Here is a 26350-nt window from a genome sequence, read left to right on the forward strand (position 1 = left end):
CTCCGGATCTCTGGGAATATGTGACCTTCTTGCGCTCCCTAAGATAAGTGCTCCTCAGGCCACCAATTTTGGCTTTTAAATAGGAGATGTTTGCTGTGGGGACCACCGGCTTCACCAACTCCAGCAGTTTCTCCAGCGCTGTCTGCCTCTTTTGTTTATTATTGTAATGTGGATGTTTCACCTGCCACAGACGGGGTAGCTCCCTGTACTTTTCTATGAACAGGGGGAGGAAGTTGTGGTCATTGAAGCCATCCATTTTATCTGCAAGACAAAACACAAGACAAACCCTAATGTCAGGCAAAACTCTCCTAATCTTGTTACAATATAGGCCTCAATCTAGAAGCAGTATAGGCCCAAGTTTTGCTCTTACCTTCGTTATCATGATCGGCGCCTCCGATACTCCTTCCTCCGCTCACAGATCGTACCTACTATGCATGCGTGTTACGCTTCACACACACTGCGCATGCGTGTAACTCCGCCCGCCCCCAACGTTCTTTCTAGTCTATTCCCTGCCCCTTTTCGTTCGGCGCAGTGGGGGGAGAACACATGGCGGAGACACAGCAGGTGCGTGCTAATTACAGCAACGAGGAGGAGGAGGAGGAAAGCCCGGAGCCTGAAACGTCTGGATCCAGAAGGAGAAGATTTAAGGCATCAAATATGTCCTTTGGGGAGATGTTGGAGATGGTGGACATCCTGAAGAGGGCCGACTATGACGGGAAGTATGGACCTTACCCCAACCCCAATGTCAGAAAGGCCAAGATCATGGCAAAAGTGGTCAAGAGTCTGCACCGGAATTTCGGGGTATGACGATCGAAAGATCAGCTCAGGAAGCGGTGGTCGGACCTCAAATTAAGAGAGCATGAGCAGTACCGAAAGATCCGGAGAGTGCTGCAAAAAAGTAAGTAGTTGTTCTGTGTTCCTATTCTTTATGTTTATTACGTTCATGCTGCTCCATGTGCTTTTCTTAACTGTTATACAGTTTCAAAAGGCAACTTTCATGTTCATGGGCACATTATTCGTTCATATAAAACATTGTTCGTTCGGCCTATAAAACACCATTGTTTTGGCCATATGCATTTGCCCACATTTTTTAGGGCCTACTTGTCTGAAACTAATTTGGTTGTGTAGATGGATTTGTTACTAGAATGAAATGCAAACTAGATTCTGTGTAAGGAGAGGACACTTAGCAGCTGGTTACACATCTGGACGCTGGAGCACTAGTGTGGGACACATGAACAACTTTTTATTAGGGGACCCACACTGGTGCTCCAGTGTATACTATAGGGGTGTCTCCATCTGTGAAGCTTGTACAAAACAGGTAAAGTATTGAAGCTTGACAAAGGACACAAAAAATTCTACATCTTGGAACTCTGGCAAAATAGACAATTGTACCCCACTTCCAAGCAATGTTTCATATTTATAGTTCTGCCATCAAATATCTGTGTGCTAAGTATACCTATTTTTTTTTTACATAGGGGAGAAAAGACTCAGAGGAAACCCCTCATCCGAGGAGACCAGAGACCCCCCACCTCTGGAAGAAGGGGAAATCCACCCAAGACAAGCAGAGCAGGAGGAGGAAGACGTGGTGGAAATTGGCACCACAACAGGTGAGTGTCTGCGACCACAGGCTCAGGTAAGAGATGGATGCCGGCATATTTATAATACATGGTGTTTTTTGGTTTCTATCTTTTTAGGTGATCGTGATGTTGTGGATCCAGATCCTTTCACCTCGGAAAGTGCACAGATCCTGATCGGGGAGATCATGGGGTGTAATAGGGACTTGGAAAACATCAAGAAAAAAATCAATGATGTTCAACAAAAAATGAAGAACATCATTGATGTTTTAGGGAGAGTTTAAAACCCCTCCAAATCCCTTTGATTTTTTGTGTGCTACAATTTTTTGCCATTTTTTGACAAATTGTAGAAAAGCCAAATTTAGAAGAGGCACACAGTGTGTCAACATGTGCTATCTGCCATCACGGGAGATCAATGGACGCGTTTTGGGGGTGCAACCCCTTCCTCAATAATAAAGTAGCTGTGAGGAAGGGGTTGCACCCCCAAAACACGTCCCTTGATACCCCGTGATGGCAGGTAGCACATGTTGACATTCGTAAATTTGTGTGCATCTTCAAAATTTGGCTTTTCCTGGGGTGACTTCACCCCATCTGAACTCAATATCAAACACAGTTTGTAAATACTTATGTCTGATATTGCCTTCAAGTTCTACAAAAAGTGAACTTTGTAAGTTCAAGATTTGTGTCTTTCTTGTTGTTTTTAAACATGCCTGTTTTATCTTAAATGGACATTGCTACTTTTTCTAATATGACTCCAAAAATTGTTATACAACAAACATGTTGGTTTGTTTTAAAAACCTTTTCTAAATGCACATGTGATTGTGCTGGTATTAAAAAGATTGTTAATCAAGAATGTGTGGATTATTGTCTCAACGCTACAACACTTTTGTGGTGCTCTAATTGGTGTTTTCTGTGACAATGGGTGTTATTTCCTAAGGGCAAATCCACTTTGCACTACAAGTGCAGTTTCAGTGCAGTTTCAAGTGCACTTGTAGTGCAAAGTGTCTTTGCCTTTAGTAAATAACACCCAACAGTGCTTTGTAAGGTTACACAATCACGCCATTTTCAGGACTCACCACATTTCTGTCAGGGTCAGCTAAAACAAACACAAGCAGTAAATGTCACCAAAGATTTGAGTAGTTATTTGTTTTTCTTTATTATAAAAAGGCTTCAGACATTGTTTGGCATATTGATAGCCCCCCTACCCGCAAAGTATTCAAGGTATCTTAGCCGGACATCACGGGCACTCAGGGGGGGCAAGCCAGGACGGCCACTTTCAAGTGCCGTCAGTGTTGTTTCATTTTGAATTCCAGCCTCAGGCCCAACTGAGCCAGCATAGTTGGCAGAATGTTGCCGTAAAAAGTTGTGTAGATCACAGCAGGATTATATGATTCAGTTTATACTCCGCCATATGTATGGGTGTAAGAAATAGGCGGAACTGGCTGGCCATGATTCCAAACGTGTTCTCCACCACTCTTCCGGCTCTGGCCAGCCGGTAATTAAAAACTCTCTGGTCCGGGGTGAGGGTCCTCATCGGGAATGGCCGCAGATGGTCCCCCAGCGCAAACGCTTCTTCCGCAATGAAGACGAATGGGAGTCCTTCCACATTGTCTTCTGGAGGTGGCAAGTCCAAGCTGCCATTCTGGAGATGCCTGTAGAACTCCGTCTGGGCGATGACTCCACCATCGGACATCCGGCCATTCTTCCCCACGTCCACATACAGGAACTCATAAGTCGCAGACACCACCGCCAACATCACAATACTATTGAACCCCCTATAATTATAATAGTATGACCCCGAGTTGGGTGGTGGGACGATGTGGACGTGTTTCCCATCAATTGCCCCTCCGCAGTTAGGAAAGTCCCACCGCTGGGCAAAGTGGAAGGCCACAGTCTGCCATTTCTGTGGCGTGGAAGGAAACTGTGGAGTCAAACAAAAAAAAAATTTAGTCATTTTGCACATAAACAGGGAAAGCAGATTAGACACAAACATTCATGGCCAACATCAAGATAACATTTATTTGAGGGAGTTTTTAAAGACCAAAGTATAAGGTACACCTATCAGATTCCCCCTCCCCCCCTCTCATGGGCCATTTCTAACATTATGGGGGGGAGCTCTTGGAAAGGTAACCCTCTCCACTTCATTGAGAGATGAATGCCTAAATAATGGGTATTACTTTGAACAGCCCCTCCTTAGTTACACTATTGGCAGCCCACTGGACAGGTAAGAAGTGTCATAATACAAAGATATAAATACACACTGTACACATTTGAGCACATTTGGACATTCTGCTATTACCTATCAAGATAATAATAGTATATAGAAACTTCAAACAGTACCATTTGAAAGTATACAGGCAGGCCCTTGCACTACATGCTTTGGGGAATTCATCCATAAATCTGACCACAAAAGAGATGGGTATAGTGTGTATGGGTTTGGCAAAGTCAGCAGATAGATGATTGAGGATAGATAGAGAATTGGTATCAGCTGACTTAGCAGTTGGGGGGGAGGGTTAAAAATGATAAAAAAAGCCTCTGGCACTCTGCCTGAATTTAAAGCACAAATCACATTTTAAAACATTTTAGGGGGTGTTTGGGGTAAAGCACTACTATGGAGCTGATAAAATACATTGTTAAGTGACTACATAAGGTGAATATAGGGCCAGGAGACCATGCTGGGGAGGTAAGTGAAGGCAAATATGTATGAAGGACAAAAAAAATAATTACCTAAAAATCCAGCATACATGAGGACAAAGGGGACATTCACAGCATATTACAATCATGGTAGTTAGGGAATGAGGAAAGAAATACAATACATTAGCAAACATTAAATACAATAAAATGTGATATTAAAGGATACAAATCTTACCTTCATATACTCCTTCTGCAGGACCTGGATGATGGAGAACAGGTCTCTGGGATAATGATCCCCAGAGCCTGGGGGGAGATGCCTGTCGAGAACTTCAAGTCCTGCAGGCTTCTCCCTGTCGCCAAGTACCGCAAGGTGGCGACTAATCTCTGCTCCGGAGTGATGGCTTGCCTCATGCAGGTATCCTGCCTGCTGATATAGGGGGTCAGCAAAGCCAACAAACGGTGAAATACGGGGTCCGTCATCCGGAGAAAGTTCCTGAAATCATCAGGATTATTCTCACGGATCTCACGGAGCAAAGGCATATGACAGAACTGGCAACGCTGGAGCAACCAATTCTTGGTCCATGAACTACCCACCCTGTTTATGGACTGGACTTGTGTCAAGGTCAGGACCCCAACACCAAGCCCCCGCACAGCACGAACTCTATGAGGAGTACGTACATGCAACATGGCTAGAAAACGGTCGGCTGCTCAGAACGAAGTAACAGAACGCACTGAAGAACAGCAAGGCCTGTGAAGAGTGACCTGAAAAACAGTAACGAACTAACAAAAACAGAATGACAAGAGTCACAGGTCACTTGCTGCACACACTGAAGAGCAGATACAAACCCACAAGCACAAACTGAACAGCAGAAAACCACGAGTCTGAAAAAGCGCGAATCGTCTCTCACCAAACTTTTATTAACACGAGATTAGCAAAAGGAGCCCAAAGGGTGCCGCGCTTGGTTCTGAAGTGGCCTTTTCTAGTCTCGTCGTACGTGGTGTACATCACCGCGTTCTTGTCGATCGGAAATTCCGACAACTTTGTGCGACCGTGTGTACGCAAAACAAGTTTGAGCCAACATCCGTCGGAAAAAATCCATGGATTTTATTGTCGGAATGTCCGATCAATGTCCGATTGTGTGTACGGGGCATTAGATATGTTATTTAACAATCTAATTTCCAAAAAAGACATGTATATACTGAAAAAAAATAGAAAGCCTTGTTTGTCCTCCCAGAAATTATATATTCTTAATAATTTTGATGACATAATTAAAGTGGTATTAATCCTAAAAACAATAATTTCATAACACCCTTCGCACCTAAAGGTAAAACAAATTTTAATGCCTAAGCACAATTTTACAAATGCTGTATATATCAATAAACTTCTTTTACGTGTAGAGATTATACTGCGTCTTTTTCAGGACAAATTGGGCTTTCAAATGGTGGTAAATGGTAATGGATGTCTCCTTTTTTTTTTTCAAAAGAAAACTGGCCCAAAATAGTGGGCTGTATATTTAGCTGTATATTTCTTGCTACTACCATAATCTTTCACCAAAGGACAACCCAAAATAAATTCTCCTGCTCCTCACGATCGCAGTGATACCATATATTTTTTTTTTATCCTACCTAAAGCACACTGACACTAACTGATACTAATTTAAAAAGAAAAAAAACCCTGTCCAAAAAACAAATACTGACCAAACACTAACCCCAGCACTGACCTAGATCAAACCTCGATCTACATATTTTTTTTTATTTTATTAGTCAGTTAAAGCAGCATTCAATCATTATTGTCCTGCTGATTTTTTTGTTGGTTTCTATTTTATTAACCATTAATATTTAAACTTTTGTTTTTTTGTTTGTTTTGCTTGGTAATATTTCTACACATTCAACATATATTAAATACATTTCACTTTTTTTTTTAAAACGCTAAATTGAAAAAAAATAAAAAATAAAAAAAATAAACTTTTCAGTCAGGAAATAGAGTGATGGAAAAACATATTTCTTACCATAATATGTTCAAGTAACGAATCTATTGCAACTATGTTATCAAAGTATGTTCTGCAAAAAAGAAGAAAAATTGACTTGTAATTTATCCAACAAAAAAAGCAAAACAAAACAAAAAAGGCAATGGTCTAATTAAGATCACACATGCAGAAATTCACCTAATACAAAAATATACTTTGCACAAGTCCAAGCTATTATTTTCAGGCTAATAAGGAGTTCTCTCTCTGGTGAAAAGCGTTTCAGGAATAAACTGCTCCACTTTCACTTTCACCCCCCGTTCCAATGCGATGCATGGACATAATTTACTTCCTCAGGATGTACAAGAATATGTATAAATTCAAGAATGCTGGCACAATCGCTCTCCTCTGATGCCGCTTTTATTTCAGATCCTCTTGCACCATCAAAAGTAACATAGCCGTCATAGCCTAATTTACTGTGCACCAAAATACAATAAATACCCACCCCACTGACCTGAGACAGGGTGCATAACTGATTAATTACATATACTTAACTCATAAGACGGACTACATCTCAAAATCAGTAATAAAACTTAAAGTGATTGTAAAGATTCACATATAAACAAAAACAAACAAAAAAATCAAGACACACACACACACCACCACATATGTTATACTTACGCTGCCCTGTGCAATGGCATTAAACAGAGAAGCCCTGAACCTCCTCTTCGTGGATTCCTCTCTGGAATCCTCTCTTGGATTCTCTTCTTCTCGGTGCACCCTGCACTGTACACCATTTGCTACGGGGGCGCACCTGCGGCCTTGCTCAAGTGCCTCCAAAGATACAGATAGCGTGGCTTGACTCTGCCCCCCGCTCACAGAATTTGTTTGACAGCAGAAGGAACCAATGGCTCCTGCTGCTGCTTCTGTGAGCAGAGAGAGAGAGGAGAGCACTCAGATGGGCACAGCACTGTATCGAGTGAGGGTTTCAGGTAAGGGGGGGGGGGGGGGGTGATACAAATAGAGGGACATTTTTTACCTTAATGTAGGGAATGAAATAAGGTAAACCATGACCAAAAATATTGCAGCTAACTAATCCTTAGATGTGGTGGCTGCATTTGTTTTATTTTTTCGCTCATCTGTTTTCACCTGGTATGGCCAGTAACACACCTCCTGTTATACAGTGCCCCCCACTCTGGATGAAGGAGCACAGGGGGCACCTTTGGACAGCAGCATTGTCAATCTGGGGGGTGGGGATTGTTAGATGTACTAGCAGATATAGATACACTAACAAATTGAAGCCAAAGTTATATATAGTTACATAGTAGGTGAGGTTAAAAAAAGACACAAGTCCATCAAGTCCAACCTATGTGTGTGATTATATGTCAGTATTACATTGTATATCCCTGTATGTTGCAGTCGTTCAGGTGCTTATCTAATAGTTTTTTTGAAACTATTGATGCCCCACACTGAAACCACTGCCTGTGGAAGGGAATTCCACATCCTTGCCACTCTTACAGTAAAGAACCCTATATGCAGTTTAAGGTTAAACCTCTTTTCTTCTAATTTTAGTGAGTGGCCACGTGTCTTATTAAACTCCCTTAAGCGAATAAGTTTTATCCCTATTGTGGGGTCACCAATATGTTATTTGTAAATGGAAATCATATCCCCTCTCAAGTGTCTCTTCTGCAAAGAGAAGTTCAGTGCTTGCAACCTTTCTTCATAACTAATATCCTCCAGACCCTTTAATAGCTTTGTTGCCCTTCTTTGTACTCGCTCCATTTCCAGTACATTCTTCCTGAGGACTGTTGCCCAGAACTGGACAGCATACTCCAGGTGAGGCTGGATCAAAGTCTTGTAGAGTGGGAGAATTATCTCTTTATCTCTGGAGTTAATCCCCTTTTTAATGCATGCCAATATTCAGTTTGCTTTGTTGGCAGCAGCTTGGTATTGCATGCCATTGCTGAGCCTATCATCTACTAGGACCCCCAGGTTCTATTCCATCCTAGATTCCTCCAGAGGTTCAACCCCTAGTAAGTAGATTGCATTCATATTTTTTTGCCACCCAAATGCATTATTTTACATTTTTCTACATTAAACCTCATTTGCCATGTAGTTGCCCACCCCAATAATTTGTTCAGATCTTTTTGCAAGGTTTCCACATCCCGTGGAGAAATTATTGCCCGCTTAGCTTAGTATTGTCCGCAAATACAGGGATTAAACTGTTTACCCCATCCTCCAGGTTGTTTATGAAAAAAATTAAATAGGATTGGTCCCAGCACAGAACCCTGGGGGACCCCACTTCCCACCCCTGACCATTCCGAGTATTTCCGATTTATCATCACCCTCTGAACACGCCCTTGTAGCCAGTTTTCAATTCATGTACTCTCCCTATTGTCTATGCCAAGACCCCACTTTGTACAGTAAATGTTTATGGGCCTTTTTTTAAATATTGGTGCTACATTGGCTTTTCTCCAATCACCTGGTACCATTCCAGTCAGTAGACTGTCAGTAAAAATTAGGAACAATGGTCCGGCAATTACTTGACTGAGTTCCCCAAGTACCCTCAGGTGCAAGCTATCTGGTTCCCATGATTTATTAATATTAAGTTTCCCAAGTCTATTTCTAATTCTGTCCTCTGTTAGCCATGAGGGTGATTCCTGTGATGTGTCATGAGAACAAACTGCAGTTTTAGTCACTGAAGCCCTCCCCCCCCCCCCCCCCCGATGCCCTCGTGAAGACTGAGGAGAAGAATAAATGTAATACCTTCGCTATCTCCCCATCCGTTATAACCAGATGTCCTTCCTCATTCTTTATGGGGCCAATATGGTCTGTACTCTCTTTTTTACTTTTTATATACTTAAAGAATTTCTTGGGATTTTTTTTTGCTCTCTTTCGCTATTTGTCTTTCGTAGCCACCCTAATTACACCCTTACATATCTTGTTGCATTCTTTGTAAAGTCGGAATGCTGATGACGATCCCTCAGCCTTGTATTTTTTGAAGGCCTTCTCCTTTGCTTTTATATGCATTTTTACATTGGAGTTAAGCCATCCAGGACTTTTGATCGCTCTTTTAAATTTATTTCCCAATGGGATGCCCTGGCTATTGCCCTTATTTAATATGCTCTTAAAGCAAACCCATCTCTTCTCTGTGTTCTTTGTTTCTAAGATTTTATCCCAATTTATATCGTCTAGCAAGGTCCGTAATTTAGGGAAGTTGGCTCTTTTGAAATTAAAGTGTCTTTGTGTTCCCCTTGTGTTCCCCTTGTGTTTCCTATTTGTGTGATTTATACTGAAGCCAATTGACCTGTGATCGCTGTGTCCTAAATTGCCCCGTATTTCTACATCCGTGATCAGGTCTGTATTGTTGGTAATCAGTAGATCTAGTAAGTGAAGTCTGGCTCACAATGCAGTTACACAAGCAGTGGGAGCAACTGTTTTTTTTCTGTTGCAATAAAGGTTTCACATGAATAAATAAAAACTGCTCATTGTAAGCACCCCTGTCAGTGGTAAGTCTTATCCCTCTAAATCAGCTCAACCCATGGCCCACGAAGCCCTCATATGTGGCCCTCAAACTCAAACCAGGAAAGTGCATGCCCATGCTCTGGGATGCAGGTCAGCAACCCCAGATCGTGATCAATGGCACCGCTCCAGATGACGTCCCATTGATGGAATGCGTAAGGCGGGACTATACAACGTCACTGCATCACTTCTGGTTTCGAGCCGTGGAGCGCAGATCGCTCCAGTTTCCTGTTTTTAAATACTGTTTTCGCTTTTAATGATTTTTAATAAATGTGAGTAACCATCAGTATTATTAATAAATGTTTGGATATTTGTACAGTATCCCACTATGGAGTCTCTTTCCTCTCTACATGTGGGCAACATCTAAGAGGTTAACAGTGAGGAGACCATTTACATCGCAGGCAAGGAGGCACTTGGAGAACACAGGACAGGAAGTTTCCTCCCACTCCACAGACTGCACAGTGGCTCATACTGTGAAAGTGAAATACCTCCTTGTGGGGTGAATAATAGCGGTGAGTGCGTTCCTTATGGGGCACTGTTTTCCAAGAAGCACAGAACAATTTGAAGGAGCACATTGTCACTTTATTGGACTTTTTTATACACCAGGGTTTAAGGACGGTATATGCATATTTCTGAACCCAGTTTCACAGCAACAATATATACCAGTCATATATGTTGTATTTTTTTGCACAGAAATGTCACTTTGAATTGCAGGTTTTGCACAGGATTGTGTTTTCGTTTGAACATAACAATAGACATTATATATATATATGTGGTTAGGAAGTTTACACAGTAGGATTTTTTGTGGATTTTTGTGAATATACAAATATTTGTTTTCTGCACTTTTATTGTCACTTTTTGCACTAAATGCACTCCTGACACACACCCCTCATTTAGAGGTTGTAGGTCACCTCTTAATAAGAGCAGCACCATACCTATCCCCTCTTTTTCACAGAGCATCAGAGTGCATGGAGCCAGAGAAAGCAGGCAGAGAGAGCAAGAGCCATGTAACATGATGCTTCTTCTGTAGCGCCAGCTTCTGTCTGCAGCAGAGTGATACCAAGTGTACTTCGTTTGGGGCCTTTCTAGCAGCCTACAGAGTGATGCCAGCAAAAGGTTAGCGTACTAAACATATACATTGCGCTTTTGCAATGGGCATATTAGCACTCATAAAAAAGGGTTATTAGGCAGTTTTCATACTGATCCGCAGGTACAGCATAGTGTACCTGCAGCTGTACTGCAGGTTAGCTACACATAGTCATAGACTTCTATTATATCCTGCGGGTTTGGTATCGGTATCCTACGGGTTTAGATGTAATAGAAGTCTATGGCTCATACAGCTGACCCGCAGGAAAACTACAAATGCGTTGTGCTGCACCCACAGTGCAGGTAAACCACAGGGCATCAGTGTGAAAGCAGCCTAAGGCCTGGTTCACACCTATGCCTTTTTGGCAGAAATGCTCTACAGTTCATTTAACATGGATTCCCATGCATTTTTCAAAAGGGCCAGAGACTTTTTTTTTTTAACTCAAAACAGTGCTTTTCTGGTTCAATAGTCTTCAATGGAGAAACTGCAGAAAAGCATGTAGTGCGTTTTTGCTTCTATTGGTGTTTATTAATCCACCCACTGGCAAATTGGCTAAAAAAAAAAAAAGCAAAATGCATTAAAAAACATGCAAAAAATGCATCAAAAAAACGTGTGCGCAAAAACGCAAAATGTACAGCGAAAAAGAACTGCACAAATGGATCAAAAGCAAACTGCATAGGTGTGAACCTTATAGGGGTTCACAACAAAAAGGGCACATTTTCATTTGTGGTTTGAGGGGGTGGATAAAATCCCATAGTTCATTGTGGCCTGTGACTGGTTAAGAAATCACTTAAGTGAGCAAGCCTAAAAAAAAAAAAAAACTAGTGCAGCCATCACTGCAATATATTAAATGTTTGCTTTTGGGTTTACTACCACTTTAAAGGGGTTGTAAACCCTCGTGTTTTTATACATTAAGGTGAAAAAACTTCTGACAATGACCAATCCCCTAGCTCCCCCCCCCCCCCCCCCCCCGTTTTACAAATTTGAGCCCGTTCGTTCCCTTGGCAGAGACACGCTGGACTTCTCTACCCGGGGTTCGCGGCTCTTGATTGGATAGATTGATAGCAGCGCAAACATTGGCTCCCGCTGCTGTCAATCAAATCCAATGACGAGGAGGGGCGGGACAGAGTCCGGCATTCTGTGCCTATGCACGCAAATGCTGGACTCGGGAGCGCGCCCGCAAGGTATATTCATATATCAAGAATAATGTACAAGTGAATGTGAGAGATGACATCACTAAGGGAGCTAGGGAGAAGGTGGAATCCTTATGAGTAGAGCTCCAAAGGGATGAAGCTAAGGGAAAATATTACTGGGAGTATGCTATAGACCCCCTAACCTGGGGGAGGAGGGGGAGACGAATCTCCTATCACAAGTTGGATTAGCAACAAGGATGGGGTGTGTTATCATAATGGGGGATTTTAATTATCCAGACATAGACTGGGCTGAGGGAACCACGCATTCGTCTAAGGCTCACCAGTTCCTAAATGTCATAGTTACATAGTTACATAGTTAGTCAGGTTGAAAAAAGACACAAGTCCATCCAGTTCAACCTTAAAAACAATAAATAAATAAAATAAAAAATATCGTACAATCCAATATATCCAATTTTATACCCTCAGTTGATCCAGAGGAGGGCAGAAAACCCCAGCAGAGCATGCTCCAATTTGCTACAGCAGGGGAAAAAATTTCTTCCTGATCCCCCAAGAGGCAATCGGATTTTCCCTGGATCAACTTTACCTATAAATGTTAGTACCCAGTTATATTATGTACATTTAGGTAAGTATCCAGGCCTTTCTTAAAGCAATCTACTGAGCTGGCCAGAACCACCTCTGGCGGGAGTCTATTCCACATTTTCACAGCTCTTACTGTGAAGAAACCTTTGCGTATTTGGAGATGAAATCTCTTTTCCTCTAGACGTAAAGAGTGCCCCTGTGTCCTCTAGGCTGACCGTAAAGAGAACAACTCAACACCAAGTTCACTATATGGACCCCTTATATATTTGAACATGTTGATCATATCCCCATTATTCTCCTCTTCTCAAGAGTGAATGAATTCAGTTCCTCTAATCTTTTCCCATAGCTGAGCTCCTCCATTATCAGTTTGGTTGCCCTTCTCTGCACTTTCTCCAGTTCCCCGATATCCTTTTTGAGAACTGGTGCCCAAAACTGAACTGCATATTCCAGATGAGGTCTTACTAATGATTTGAACAGGGGCAAAATTATATCTCTCTCTCTGGAGTCCATACCTCTCTTAATACAAGAAAGGACTTTGCTCGCTTTGGAAACCGCATCTTGGCATTGCATGCTATTATTGAGCTTATGATCTACCAAAACCCCCAGATCCTTCTCCACCACAGATTCCCCCAGTTGTACTCCCCCTAGCATGTATGATGCATGCATATTCTTAGCCCCCAAGTGCATAACTTTACATTTCTCAACATTAAACCTCATCTGCCACATAGTCGCCCAATTAGACAGTGCACTGAGGTCGGCTTGTAAATTGGAGACATCCTGTAAGGACGTTATTCCACTGCATAGCTTGGTGTCATCTGCAAAGACAGAAATGTTACTTTCGATCCCAGACCCAATATCATTTATAAAGATATTAAAAAGTAAGGGTCCCAGCACTGAACCTTGGGGTACACCTCTGATAACCTTAGACCATTCAGAGTAAGAATCATTAACCACTACTCTCTGAATTCTGTCTTTTAGCCAGTTTTCTATCCATTTACAAACTGATATTTCCAAGCCTGTAGACTTTACCTTATACATGAGCCGCGTGTGGGGAACTGTTTTGAACGCTTTTGCAAAATCCAAGTATACCACGTCCACAGCCACCCCTCTGTCCAAGGTATTACTTACCTCTTCATAAAAAGAAATCAGGTTTGTCTGACAACTTCTGTCTTTCATGAATCCATGCTGTCTGTTGCTTAAAATGTTTTTTTCCAGCAAGAACTCATCTATGTGGTCTTTTATTAAACGCTCCAGTATCTTCCTGACTATAGAAGTTAAACTAACAGGTCTATAGTTACTTGGTAAAAGCTTTGATCCCTTTGTTAAATATGGGCACCACGTTTGCCCTGTGCCAATCCAGTGGTACTATTCCTATGATTAATGAGTCCCTAAAAATTAGATACAATGATATTAGTCTAAATACAGTCTAAATCCTGGAGAGCAGCCCTCATCCTTGGAAAATTTGCTCTCTTGAAGTTAAGTGTTTTTATCTTTCCCGTATGTATTTCTTGTTTACAGCTACAGGTGTTCCTGTATCTGGACATTAGTAATAAGTTCATGGTTCAGATAGTAGACGCACCAACTAGAAATAAAGCGTTACTGTATCTACTGATTACCAACAATACAGACCTGATCACGGATATGGAAATATGGGGCAATTTAGGAAACAGCGATCACAGGTCAATTGGCTTTAGTATAAATCACACAAATAATAGGAAAGATAAGAGGAATACAAAAAACACTGAATTTCAAAATAGCCAACTTACCTAAACTACGAACCTTGTTAGATGGCATGAATTGGGATAAAATCCTAGGAACAAAGAACACGGAGGAGAGATGGGTTTGCTTTAAGAGCATATTAAATAAGGGCATTAGCCAGGGCATCCCATTGGGTAATAAATTTAAAAGAGCAAAATAAAAGTCCTGGATGGCTTAACTCCAATGTAAAAATGCATATAAAAGCAAAGGCAAAGGCCTTCAAAAAATACAAGGTGCAACAAGAAATGTAAGGGTGCAATTAGGGAGGCTAAGATAGAACACGAAAGACATAATGGAGGAGAGAAACAAAATCCCAAGAAATTCTTTAAGTATGTAAACAGTAAAAAAAGGAGGACAGACCATATTGGCCCCATAAAGAATGAGGAAGGACATCTGGTTAAAGGATGGGGAGCTAGCGAAGGTATTGAATGTATTCTTCTCCTCAGTCTACACGAGGGAATCGGGGGGCTTCAGTAACCAAAACTGCAGTGTTTATCCTTATGACACGACACAGGAAGCACCTCCATGGTTTAACAGAGGACAGAATTAAAATTAGACTTGGCAAGCTTAACATTAATAAATCGCCATGACCAAATGGCTTGCATCCGAGGGTACTCAGTCAAGTAATTGCCAGACCATTGTTCATAATTTTTACTGACAGTCTACTGACTGGAATGGTACCAGGTGATTGGAGAAAAGCCAATGTAGCACCAATATTTAAAAAGGGCCCCAAATACATCCCTGGGAATTACAGATCAGTTATCCGAACATCAATAGTATGCAAGCTCTTGGAGGGAATAATAAGGGACTATATACAAGATTTTATTAACGAGAGCAGTAATCAGCATGTATTCATGAAGAATCGTTCTTGTCAAACCAATCTATTAACCTATGAGGAGGCGAGTTGCCATCTAGATAAAGGAAGGCCTGTAGACGTGGTGTATCTGAATTTTGCAAAAGCATTTGACACAGTTCCCCATAAACGTTTACTGTAAAAAGTAAGGTCTTGACATAGACAATAGGGTGAGTACATGCATTGAAAACTGGCTACAAGGGCGAGTTCAGAAGGTGGTGATAAATGGGGAGTACTCGGAATGATCAGAGGTGGGTAGTGGAGTCCCCCAAGGTTCTGTGTTGGGACCAATCCTATTTATTTTGTTCATAAACGACCTGGAGGATGGGGTAAACAGTTCAATCTCTGTATTTGCGGACGACACTAAGCTAAGCAGGGCAATAACTTCTCTGCAGGATGTGGAAACCTTGCAAATAGATTCTTTACAAATTAATGGGGTGGGCAACTACATGACAAATGAGGTTTAATGTAGAAAAATGTAAAATAATGCATTTGGGTGGCAAAAATATGAATGCAATCTATACACTGGGGGAGAACCTCTGGGGTAATCTAGGATGGAAAAGGAACTGGGGGTCCTAGTAGACGATAGCAATGGAATGCAATGCCAAGAGACGTTTGAGAGGGGATATGATTATAATTTATAAATACCATACTGGTGACCCCACAATAGGAATAAAACTTTTTTGCAGAAGGGAGTTTAACAAGACACGTGGTCACTCATTAAAATCAGAAGAAAAGAGGTTTAACCTTCAACTATGTAGAGGGTTCTTTACTGTAAGAAAGGCAAGGATGTGGAATTCCCTTCCACAGGCGGTGGTCTCAGCGGGGAGCATCGATAGTTTCAAGAAACTATTAGATAAGCACCTGAACGACCGCAACATACAGGGATATACAATGTAATACTGACATATAATCACTCACATAGGTTGGACTTGATAGACTTTTTTCAACCTCACCTACTATGTAACCCCCCCGGAGAGCGCTTCTCCCAGAGGGGTTACCGATGCAAGGAGGAGCCGCAAGTGCCACCGGGGGGACCCCAAAAGACAATGATTGGGGCCACACTGTGCAAAACGAACTGCACAGTGGAGGTAAGTATGATATGTTTGTTATTTAAAAAAAAAAAAAAAAAAACTAAGGTTTACAATCACTTTAAGCTATAATTAAAGTCAACCAAAGCCTAAAGGAGTAAGCTGTAAGAGGGAATCTTTCCAAAATTAGAAGAGGAGCTGGAGCAAATGCCACTGGAAGATTTCCCCTCTTCCTGTTTTTGCACCAAACAAACAACATGATTTGTACCTCACTTTTTGTTGTAAAAGTGGTCACCAGGACAAATTGGGAATTAATCTCTCCAGCAGTGATCCTGACAGTAATAAAAGCCTGGTAGGGGGCTCTATCCCTTCCCCCATTTTATCCAAAACTTTAAAAAAAATAGGCTTTATATATAGATATACAGGTATTTAAAAAACAGTTTTGATGAGTTAATTGCTCCACCAAATCAACAGGTACTGTATACATCACGTGGATATTTGTAAACTTTATTGTTGTCCTTTGCTTGGTTCTGTTCCTTTAGCATCCCTCAACGCTAAGGTGACAAGTGGATACCCTTCCATAAACATTTGCAGGCAATTGCAATCTCTGATTTAAAGCAGCAACATAATTAGTTGGACAAGGATAGCATTTGAAAGAGTTTGAATCCAAGTCACATTTTATATATATACAAAATATATATATTAAAAAAAAAAATCAAGTTTTGTTGATTTTTTCTGCATGCATCTCTCTTTGTCAAGGAGTACCCAGTACAACCTGGATGAGAGCTGTACGGAATACTTTTTTTTACAAAAACTACATCTTATAAAACACTACATAAGATATTATAATATATAATATTAAAAATAGCATGGACAATAAATAGTGAATATGTGATATAAGACTGATCTAACAGCAACTTTAATGTTTTTCATTTTACAAATTTACCATTTGTGACAACATGTAAGGTTCTAATACTTAAAGCGGTCATAAAGGCAAAACATTTTTTACCCTACTGCTTTGCCTGCATGAAGGTAAAAAATGTCCCAGTATGTCTATCGCCCCCTCACCTCCCTATATACTTACCCGACTTCCATCTTGATCCAGCGCTGTGCCCGTCTGCAGTGGCAGTGGTTTCTGTTTCTCTTCCTCACAGGACACAGAAGCAGCAGTGGGATCCATTGGCTCATGCTGCTGTTAAGCAAATCCCGTGAGGAGGGATCAAGGTGGCAGGGTCCAGCTGTGCTCTGTTCGTCTATGGTGGCACACAAAGAAGAGGCGCCAGGAGAACCAGGAGTGCCATCAGGGGAGAGCAGGTAATTAGAACATATTTGTTATTTTAGAAACAATCATTTTAGCATTTGCAACTGCTTTAAAATGATGTCAATAGCTAATCTGATCTTCTCCCTACCAATATTTAGAGCATCAAGTACTGTAGCATACCATGTGTAGTAGTAAGTATCAAGTTTGAAGGGATTGTCTATGTACTTACTTGGATACATCTAGTAAAAAGTCATTTAGCTCTGTTTGTTTGGCCAATCCTCTGCATACCTATAACATAATTTTGAAAAAACAAAGAAAATCACAGTCGAAAAATATACAAATTGGAACAACATTAATAGCCACTGAAAATATTACATATTAACCCCTTTACGACCAAAAGTCAAAACAAACTTTAAAGCGGAGTTCCGACAATTTTTTTAAAAAAATCAGCAGCTACAAATACTGCAGCTGCTGAATTTTAAAATATGGACACTTACCTGTCCAGGGCGCCCGCGATGTCGGCACCCCAAGCCGATCTGTCTCTTGGCTCCCAGGTGGAGGCACAGCCATCTTTGGTAAGGGAATCAGGAAGTGAAGCCTTGCAGCTTCACAGCCTGGTTCCCTACTGTGCAAGCGCGAGTTGCGCTGTGCGATTCCACTGGTCCCTACTGTCTTCTGGGACCTGTGTGTCTTCCAGAAAATAGCGGGGGGCGGAGGAGGTCCTGGATATAGCATAGATATCCGCGGATACTGCAGCTATCTATGCTCGGAAGTGGGAGCAAATACCTGGATTATGAAGCTTTGCGGCTTCACTGCCCGGTTCCCTACTGCGCATGCATGAGTCACGCTGCCCGTCTACACGTTGTGTTGTGGGAACTGTGTATTTCCCAGAACACAACGTGGGTGGGCGGGCATTTGCGGCTAGCTATTCCCGGAAGTGGGTGCAGATACCTGTATTATACAGGTATCTGCTCCCCCCTCCCCCCTGAAAGGTGCCAAGTGTGACACCGGAGGGGGGGAGGATTCCGAAAAACGGAAGTTCCATTTTTGGGTGGAACTCTGCTTTAATGCCCAAACTCAATTTTGCTACTTTTTTTGTGTGTTAGTGTAACTGTACAAATCATTGCAACTACTTTGTGTATACAGGTAGATTATAACTCGTTTTCTTAAGGACAAATTGTGCTTTAATTTGGTGCTAAATTTTAATGGATATCTCCTGAGCTCTATTATGAGAGGGAAACTAGCCCATAATAGTAAAAACTTTTTTTTAAGTCTAGCCGTATATTTTTTTGCCACTGACATGATCCACCACCAAAAAACTAGGGATCGACCGATATAGTTTTTTCGGTGCCGATACGATACCAATATTTTGGTCACCTCTCCTGCCGATAGCCGATATTTTTTGCAGATATTTTGTACATTTAAAAAAAAAAAATGTTATAGTCATTTTAATTTTGTTATCACGGTTATTGCTGTCACAAGGAATGTAAACATCCCTTGTGACAGTAATAGGCATTGACAGGTACTCTTTATAGAGAGATCGGGGTCTATAAGACCCCAAACCCCTCCACTGCACTTTAAAGTATTCAAAACATCAAGATTGGTTTTTGAATACTTTATTTTTTAAAACTGGCGCATTTAAGATGCCAGTAGTCCGGGAAGTGATGTCATGACATTGCTTCCTGGTTACTAGATCCGAGACCTGAACAAAGCATCGGCAGATGTGCCGGCTGGTTGCTCGGGCCTCCCAGTGGGATGGCTCTAAACAATGGTGCCAGGGTGAGGTGATGCATGCAGCTGCATGCATCACCCCAGTAAAACCCCTTGAAGCAATAGCAGTACGTTTTTTGACCGATACTTCAAAAAAAGTGAATATCGCCCGCACCGATAATCAGTCGATCCCTACAAAAAACCCTGCAAAATAGATTCTCCTATGGCTGATGATCGTGGTGATACCACATTTTTTTTTCTCTCTTTTTGTCCTACCTAAACACACTGACTCTAAATATAGAACCTTTTTTTTTTTTTCTTACCTAAAACCCATTAATCCTACCATTGACACAAACTGCTGTCAAAATACACTGATCAGCAGCGCTGATCAAGTGGTAAAATCTGACAGCGCGATTGTACAGAACACAATCAGCAGAGAGACTTCTGTACAACCTCCCTGCCCCTTCATTCATCGAAATTCAGCTGGTTCCCCCTGAACCAGCCAAATTTCAATCCATGTATGGCCGGCTTAAAAACGGAGCTCCAGGCTCCTTTAGAAAAAATTTTAAGTCAGCAGCTACAAATACTGTAGCTGCTGACTTTTAATATTAGGACACTTACCTGCCACCGGCATCCTGGCCTTGTGGCTTTACAGCCGGTTCCCTACTGTGCATGCGCAAAGTGAGCTGCACTTTGTGGATGGCCTGGCAGCAGGGGAAGGTGGCGAAATCAACCAGAAGTGGGAAGGGGTACCTGTCAAAACCAGGTACCTGCCCCCCCCCCCAAAAGGTGCCAAATTTGGGGGGGGGGGGTGGCAAATTAGCGTAATGTTGATCGACTTGGGTACAACCAGTATGTTGAATTTTTAGCATGCGATTATTGCCAGCGGCTATAGCTGCTAGCAGTAATCTCTGTGTTCTCCTGGCAGGGAGAGCTCCCTTGCGCCCCCTGGAAGGGATAACCCCAACAACACTGACTGTGTTGATAAGGGAAATTGAGCGATTTTTCTGTCCTGCAACCTGTGGCTGCAGGAAAGAAAATGGCTTAATCTATGGCCTGCTTTACACTGACACTCACCAAACTAGATTAAGCCCTGATCAAGTTAAATTTCCTTTTTTTTCCCAACAGACTTTTTTTTTTGTACAGACTTCTCTACTAACAAGGAGGAAATTATACATTTTATCTTTTCCACTTCACAGTAATTAAACACAGGAACAGGGTACAGAGTGAATGAGCACTGTGATAGCCAATCACATGCTATCACAGTGATCATGAGCAGGTTCTTCCAGTTCCCAATCGTTAGTACAAGACCTGGATTAAAGCCCACTTTCTGAACACTGCATATACAGTATATGTTACCTGGTCATTAAGGGGTTAAATACTTAAAGCCCAACGTTAGCCAAAACTTTATTTAGTTTAGAATTTTTAGTAAACAGTCAAGTTTTTATTGTGGCCACGTTGGGGGATTATACCTGACTTCCTGTCCCTGTGACCGCCTTTAAGACCAGAGCAACCTTTTTCCATTCAAAACTGAAAAAACATTTTGGGCCTTTACTGATCTGTTTTTAAATCGGGTGACAATGAAACATTTAAACTTACTTGCACTTGATGTATTGCTACTGATGCCCATGCAAGGTTTGCTGTTGCCACCTGTCAAATAAAATCAGCATAGCTAAACATAGTCTTATCAATACTATACCCTGCTAAACAAAACTATCCACAGTAATGTTGACATTAATCCCATTTCTGCACTTTATATTAAGTGTTTGTGCACATAATTTACCTAGGGCAATGTGCATTTCCTGTTTTTCTAATGTAGTAACCTATATAAAATAAAAGTTAATAACATAAAACCAATGGTAAAAAAGCAAAATTAATTTTAATTGTAATATGCAATAATATATTCCTATGTGATTGAGTGGAGGCATAATACTATAAATCCTGCAAGCTAGACTCCAGCCTTATCTTCAGTCTTGCATGGTTGTTCAGGTTCCTCTCCTGTTCTAAGCTGGGTTATTAGGATTTTACTGCACACTGTGAGCTTCTTACGGTGTGCATTAACATCTGCAGCTAGTCAGATCCCACCTCATTTTATGTCTAGAGTAAGTCCAGCATTATCAAGAGCTTTTCTTCCCAGCCTTACTGTCCCTGGTATACCCCTTTAAATTATTGGGTTTCAATCCTTTCAATTATAAAGGTTCAGTATCAAATGTGGGCATTAGCTAGGGCAGTCTGTATTCAATAGCAGCCTTACACCAGAATTTAGGTACTGCTATATGCTAATTTGCCTTATTTTTACAGCTTCCATATACAAATCTGCATTCTGTACAAGGAACACCGCTACCTGTAAATGTTAGAACAAATATCTCCAGCTTACCTGTTGGTGACAGAGGCGGAAGGCTTCTTTTCCCCAATACCTATGAAGTTCTAGAATTCCAATAAGGTCTCCGATAGCTGTAACAATTGGTAAGCACAGAACAGACTGGATACGAGTCCCTGAGTCCAGCCCAGTACCTTTTGGGAACCGCTCATCCTGGAATTTAATTAATAATTCACAAAAAAAACAAAAAAAACAATGCAACATTATATAAAAATTCAAAGAAGTTACTGAGTGTAATTTCATATTAAAAACAGGTTGGTGTGGTTTAAATTCATTTTATTAGAAGCATTAAAGACACTAATAAAAGTGTAGGCTGGCACTAAACAGTGTGATCTTGCAGTTAACAAATATAGTAAATGTGCAGCACTTCAATCCCAATATACAAAATCATACATTCTAAGGTGAATAATTATCCACAATCAAGACTAAATTTTGTTTTTCATAAAAATGAACACCAAATGATCCCAGCCTAGTGTGCATCAGAGGGTGGAAATGAAGTTCTGTCTTGCTGCAGACTATCCTGGGATCGTTTTTATATGTCAGACACACTGACAAAGTGCTGTAGCTGCATGTCTTGATGAGACAAATCAAGAGGGGAAGGTTTTGTACCTTATAACAATGTATCAGTGTGTGATACAGAAATTTCTGCAAGAGCTGATCTGTAAGGTGGACAGAGCGAAAACCTTCCCTGTTGCAAGTGAGACAAAAGCCGGCCATACATGGATGAAATTTGGCCAGTTCAGCAGGGACCAGGGAAATTATTATCTATGTATGGACATGCTTGTTGTACCCAAGCCGATCCATTGATCGACTTGGGTAAAACCAGCCTGACAGATTTTTCTACACACAATTATTACCAGCGGATATAGCCGCAGTAACCATTGCATTCTGCCAGCCAGGAAGGCTCCCCGCTGGCAAAATACAATAGTGCCGGGAGAAATCAAGCTATTTTCTTTCCTACCACCCGTGGTGGAAGGCAAAAAGAAAAAAAAAAAATCGAGTAATCTATGGCCTGCCAAACACATACCTATGCAACAGGATTACTGTTTATATTTAGAAGTCTCTCCTTAGGAAGTGTTTATTACCTCTTTGTATATTACCAGTGTTACTTTCTACTGTTTCAGAGTCAAATCAGTCTGTCAAACACTGAATATTTTTAATCAGGATTACGGTTTACATTTAGGCAGGCCATAGACGGTACAAATTGCTTATTGCAACCATGGGTTGCAGGAAAGAAATTTGCACGATTCTCCCATTAACACAGACAGTGCTGACAGGGAAATCCCTCCTGCCAAGACATTGTGTTCTCCCGGCGGGCGGAGGAAGAGATAACCACCCCCGTCGAGAGAAGACCGTGATTATTGCTAGCAGCCGCTAGCAATAATCGCAAGTAAATCCAGCAGGCTGGTTGTACCCAAGTTGATTGATCAAATAACTTGGTACATTCAGCCTGCCCATACGATTCGAATCTCACTCACTTGGTTCCTGCTGAACTGGCAAAGATTCAAACTGTCTATGGCCAGCCTTGGGAAAAGTTTTGCTTAACCACTTCAATACAGGGCACTTATACACCTTCCTGCCCAGACCAATTTTCAGCTTTCAGCGCTGTCACACTTTCAATGACAATTGTGCGGTCATGCTACACTGTACCCAATCAAAATTTTTATCATTTTGTTCCCACAAACAGAGCTTTCTTTTGGTGCTAATTGATCACCTCTGGGATTTTTATTTTCTGCTAAACAAATAAAAAAAAGACTGAAAATTTTGAAAATAAATGTCTGTAAATAAGTAAGTTTTCTCCTTCACTGATGGGCACTGATGGGGCTGCACTGATAAGGCGGCACTGATGAGGTGGCTCTGATGGGCACTAATAGTCGGCACTGATAGTCGGCACGGATGGGCCCTGATAGGCGGCACGGATGGGCCCTGATAGGCGGCACGGATGGGCCCTGATAGGTGGCATGTATGGGCACTGATAGGTGGCATGGATGGGCACTGATAGGTGGCACTGTACACTAATAAATGGTACTGATGGATGCCAAACAATAATGGCTGCCAATCAGTGATGCCCATTGTGGGCACTAATTGGCATCCATTGTGGGCACTGATTGGAATCCATTGTGGGCACTGATTGGCATCCCTGGTGGTCTAGGGTGGCATACCTGGTAGTGACTAGTGGTGGCATCCCTGGTGGTCCTAGTGGTGTCCCTGGTGGTCCAGTGTGGGCATCCTCAGGGGGACTGTGCTGATAATCGATCAGCACAGACCCCTCCGTCAGAGGAGCAGCTGATCGGCTCTCCTCTACTCGCGTCTGACAGACGCGAGTGAGGAAAAGCCGATCACCCACTCTTTCTGTTTACACTGTGATCAGCCATGAGTGGACACGGCTGATCACGTGGTAAAGAGTCTCTGGCAGAGACTCTTTACCTAGATCAGTGTGCAGGGTGTCAGACTGACACGCCACCGCAAAAACGATCGCCGCAATGCGCGCCCCTGGGGGCGCGCAGCGGCTTGATATTCTGCTGGACGACATAAGACGTCTGGTCAGGTTATTGAAACCACTTTTCCGCCGTCATTTTGCTATATGGTGGGCGGCAAGAGGTTAACCGCCTCAGCTGTGGAAAATTTTACCCCCTTTATAACCAAGGCACTTTTTGATATTCAGCACTACGTTACTTTGGCTGGCAATTGCGTGGTCATGCAATACTGTACGCAAAACACATTTTCATCATTTTTTTCCACACAAATAGAGCTTTCTTTTGATGCTATTTGATCACCACTGGGTTTATTTCTTTGCAATATAAACATGTCTCAGCCAATGAGGAAGGAGAGACCTGGGAGAGCAGCTGCTCTCATGCACATCGCTGGATTGAGATGAGGCTTGGATAAGTGTTAGGGGGGCTGAGGGAGGCGAGGGAGGCGGGGGGAAGGGGTGCTGCACACTGAAGGTTTTTTACCTTCATGCATATAATGCATGAAGGTAAAAAACCTACAGCCTTTACAACCACTTTAATCTATTTCAAGGAGTTGTAAAGGCAGAAGGTTAATCTTAATGCATTCTATAGAATATTCTACTCTAACACTTACCTGAGGTCCCTCTCTGTCCACGGATGTCTCAGCCATTCGAGATTCTCCTTCCTGATTGGCTGAGACACAGCAGCAGAGCCATTGGCTCCCGGTGCTGTCAAAGTCAGCTAGCCAATGAGGGGAGAGGGGGCGGGTTGGGGCTCCGTGTCTGAATGGACATAGGGAGCTGTGACTAGGCTTGTGTGCCCCCCCTGCTTGCTGTGGGGGCACTGAACAGGAGGGAGGGGCCAGGATCACAGAAGAGGGACCCGAGAAGAGAAGGATCCGGGCTGCTCTGTGCAAATCCACTGCAACAGAGCAGGTAAGTATAATATGTTTGTTATTTTTATAGGAAAATAATGAGCCTTTACAATCACTTTAAAGAATAATTCCAGGCAGACATAGTATATTTTTACCTAGTTATATTGGCCCAGCTTGAACCAATGTACATATGTATATACCACGCCTAGCTGATAACCCTGGAGGCCGGAAACCCCTGATGTAGACACGACTACTTCAGAGATCTCATCTTGCTTCTGTGTCCTGTGCTGAGTGGCCAGCCTGAGACATTCTGAACACGAGTTCTGCCAGAGATCTGAATGAATGCATAGCATTCTCTGATTGGATGAGGTGGAGAGGAGGGACAGTGACATCAAGCTTAACACCTCATTCAATCAGAGAATGCTTTTCATTTACTGAGAAAATGCAAATCACTCTAAATGGTGCCAGTGCTCAGAAGCTGACCCAGAAGCAAATGGAGATGACTTGAGAAGGCAATGTCTAATTCAGTGATTTGCAGCTTTCAGGAGCATCGGCTAGGTATGGTATATACATAGTTACATGGAGCCAAGCTGAACCCATGTAACTATTTAAAAATATACCATGTCTGAAATTAATCTTTACACGAAGGAAGGTTTTGGTGCCTGGAGTTTAGCTTTAACAAATGCCATCTATCAGGGTAGTCCTGTAGAAAATAACACAATCAACGTGAAATTTACATTTGATTACTCAGGGAAGGAGCTTAGCCTGAAAAATTATTCTATATATATGCGACTGTTATCATTCAATAAAAAGTATCTTACCCCAATAATATCTTCTATCAACAAAGTGTTTCTGGATTTGGCTACATGTGCAGATATTGTAGTGCCATATTCAACTGGTCCAGCAGGTATTAACTGTGTCTGTCCACCCTTTGTTCCAGTTGGTGTGAACATACATAGGGTCTAGAAAAAACATAAGTAAGCTTCTTAACTTGTAGCCCATTACACAACATAATCAATTTAAAATGTTACACAACTATTTAGGTTTTTCTGAAAAGGCAAGGATTAACACAATGCACATTTTCTTTAGCTACTGTATGATATACAGTAGGTATTATAATATTCAACACAGAATACTGCATAAATAAAGCATGTTTGCTAGTGTACATCATCCAATACACCAACAGTATTTTAATGAGTCTATCAGACAAAACCAATAGGAGTTGCTGAAAAAAGAAAATCAGATCTCTTATCAGGGCCGAGGGGTTGGCAGAAGAGGCAGCCGAAAAAAGGTCAACCTTGGATTCTAGAGTATCTTGTCCTAGCACTGTTAGCTGTCCACCAGGGCAGTAACTGAATGACTTTAGGTGACTTCTAGGACCATCTCAGAGCCAAGGGTCAGACTCCGGCTGGGTTCACACTGGTACAACAAATGCTCCGACATTGGGAGCCCATGTCGCATGACGTGTGCAAATTAATGATTCCCTATGAGAGCCGTCTTAGCTGGTCCGACACAA

The 26350-nt window shown here is 41.9% G+C and overlaps 1 protein-coding gene across 2 annotated transcripts in view; it reads right to left on the reverse strand.

Moving 5' to 3' along the window:
- Positions 1 to 26350, reverse strand: part of PDE10A (phosphodiesterase 10A) — a 516915-nt gene that overhangs the window by 217920 nt on the left and 272645 nt on the right. For both annotated transcript variants that reach the window (XM_073627496.1, XM_073627495.1), the window contains exons 6-10: positions 25656 to 25796; positions 21505 to 21660; positions 20727 to 20777; positions 17647 to 17705; positions 6218 to 6269 (exon numbers count right to left, since the gene is read on the reverse strand). In XM_073627496.1, the coding sequence (XP_073483597.1) occupies positions 6218 to 6269; positions 17647 to 17705; positions 20727 to 20777; positions 21505 to 21660; positions 25656 to 25796 (459 nt within the window). The remainder of the gene's footprint in view (positions 1 to 6217; positions 6270 to 17646; positions 17706 to 20726; positions 20778 to 21504; positions 21661 to 25655; positions 25797 to 26350) is intronic.

The sequence above is a fragment of the Aquarana catesbeiana genome, linkage group LG04 (assembly GCF_042186555.1).
Source record: "Aquarana catesbeiana isolate 2022-GZ linkage group LG04, ASM4218655v1, whole genome shotgun sequence".
Classification (NCBI taxonomy): domain Eukaryota; kingdom Metazoa; phylum Chordata; class Amphibia; order Anura; family Ranidae; genus Aquarana; species Aquarana catesbeiana.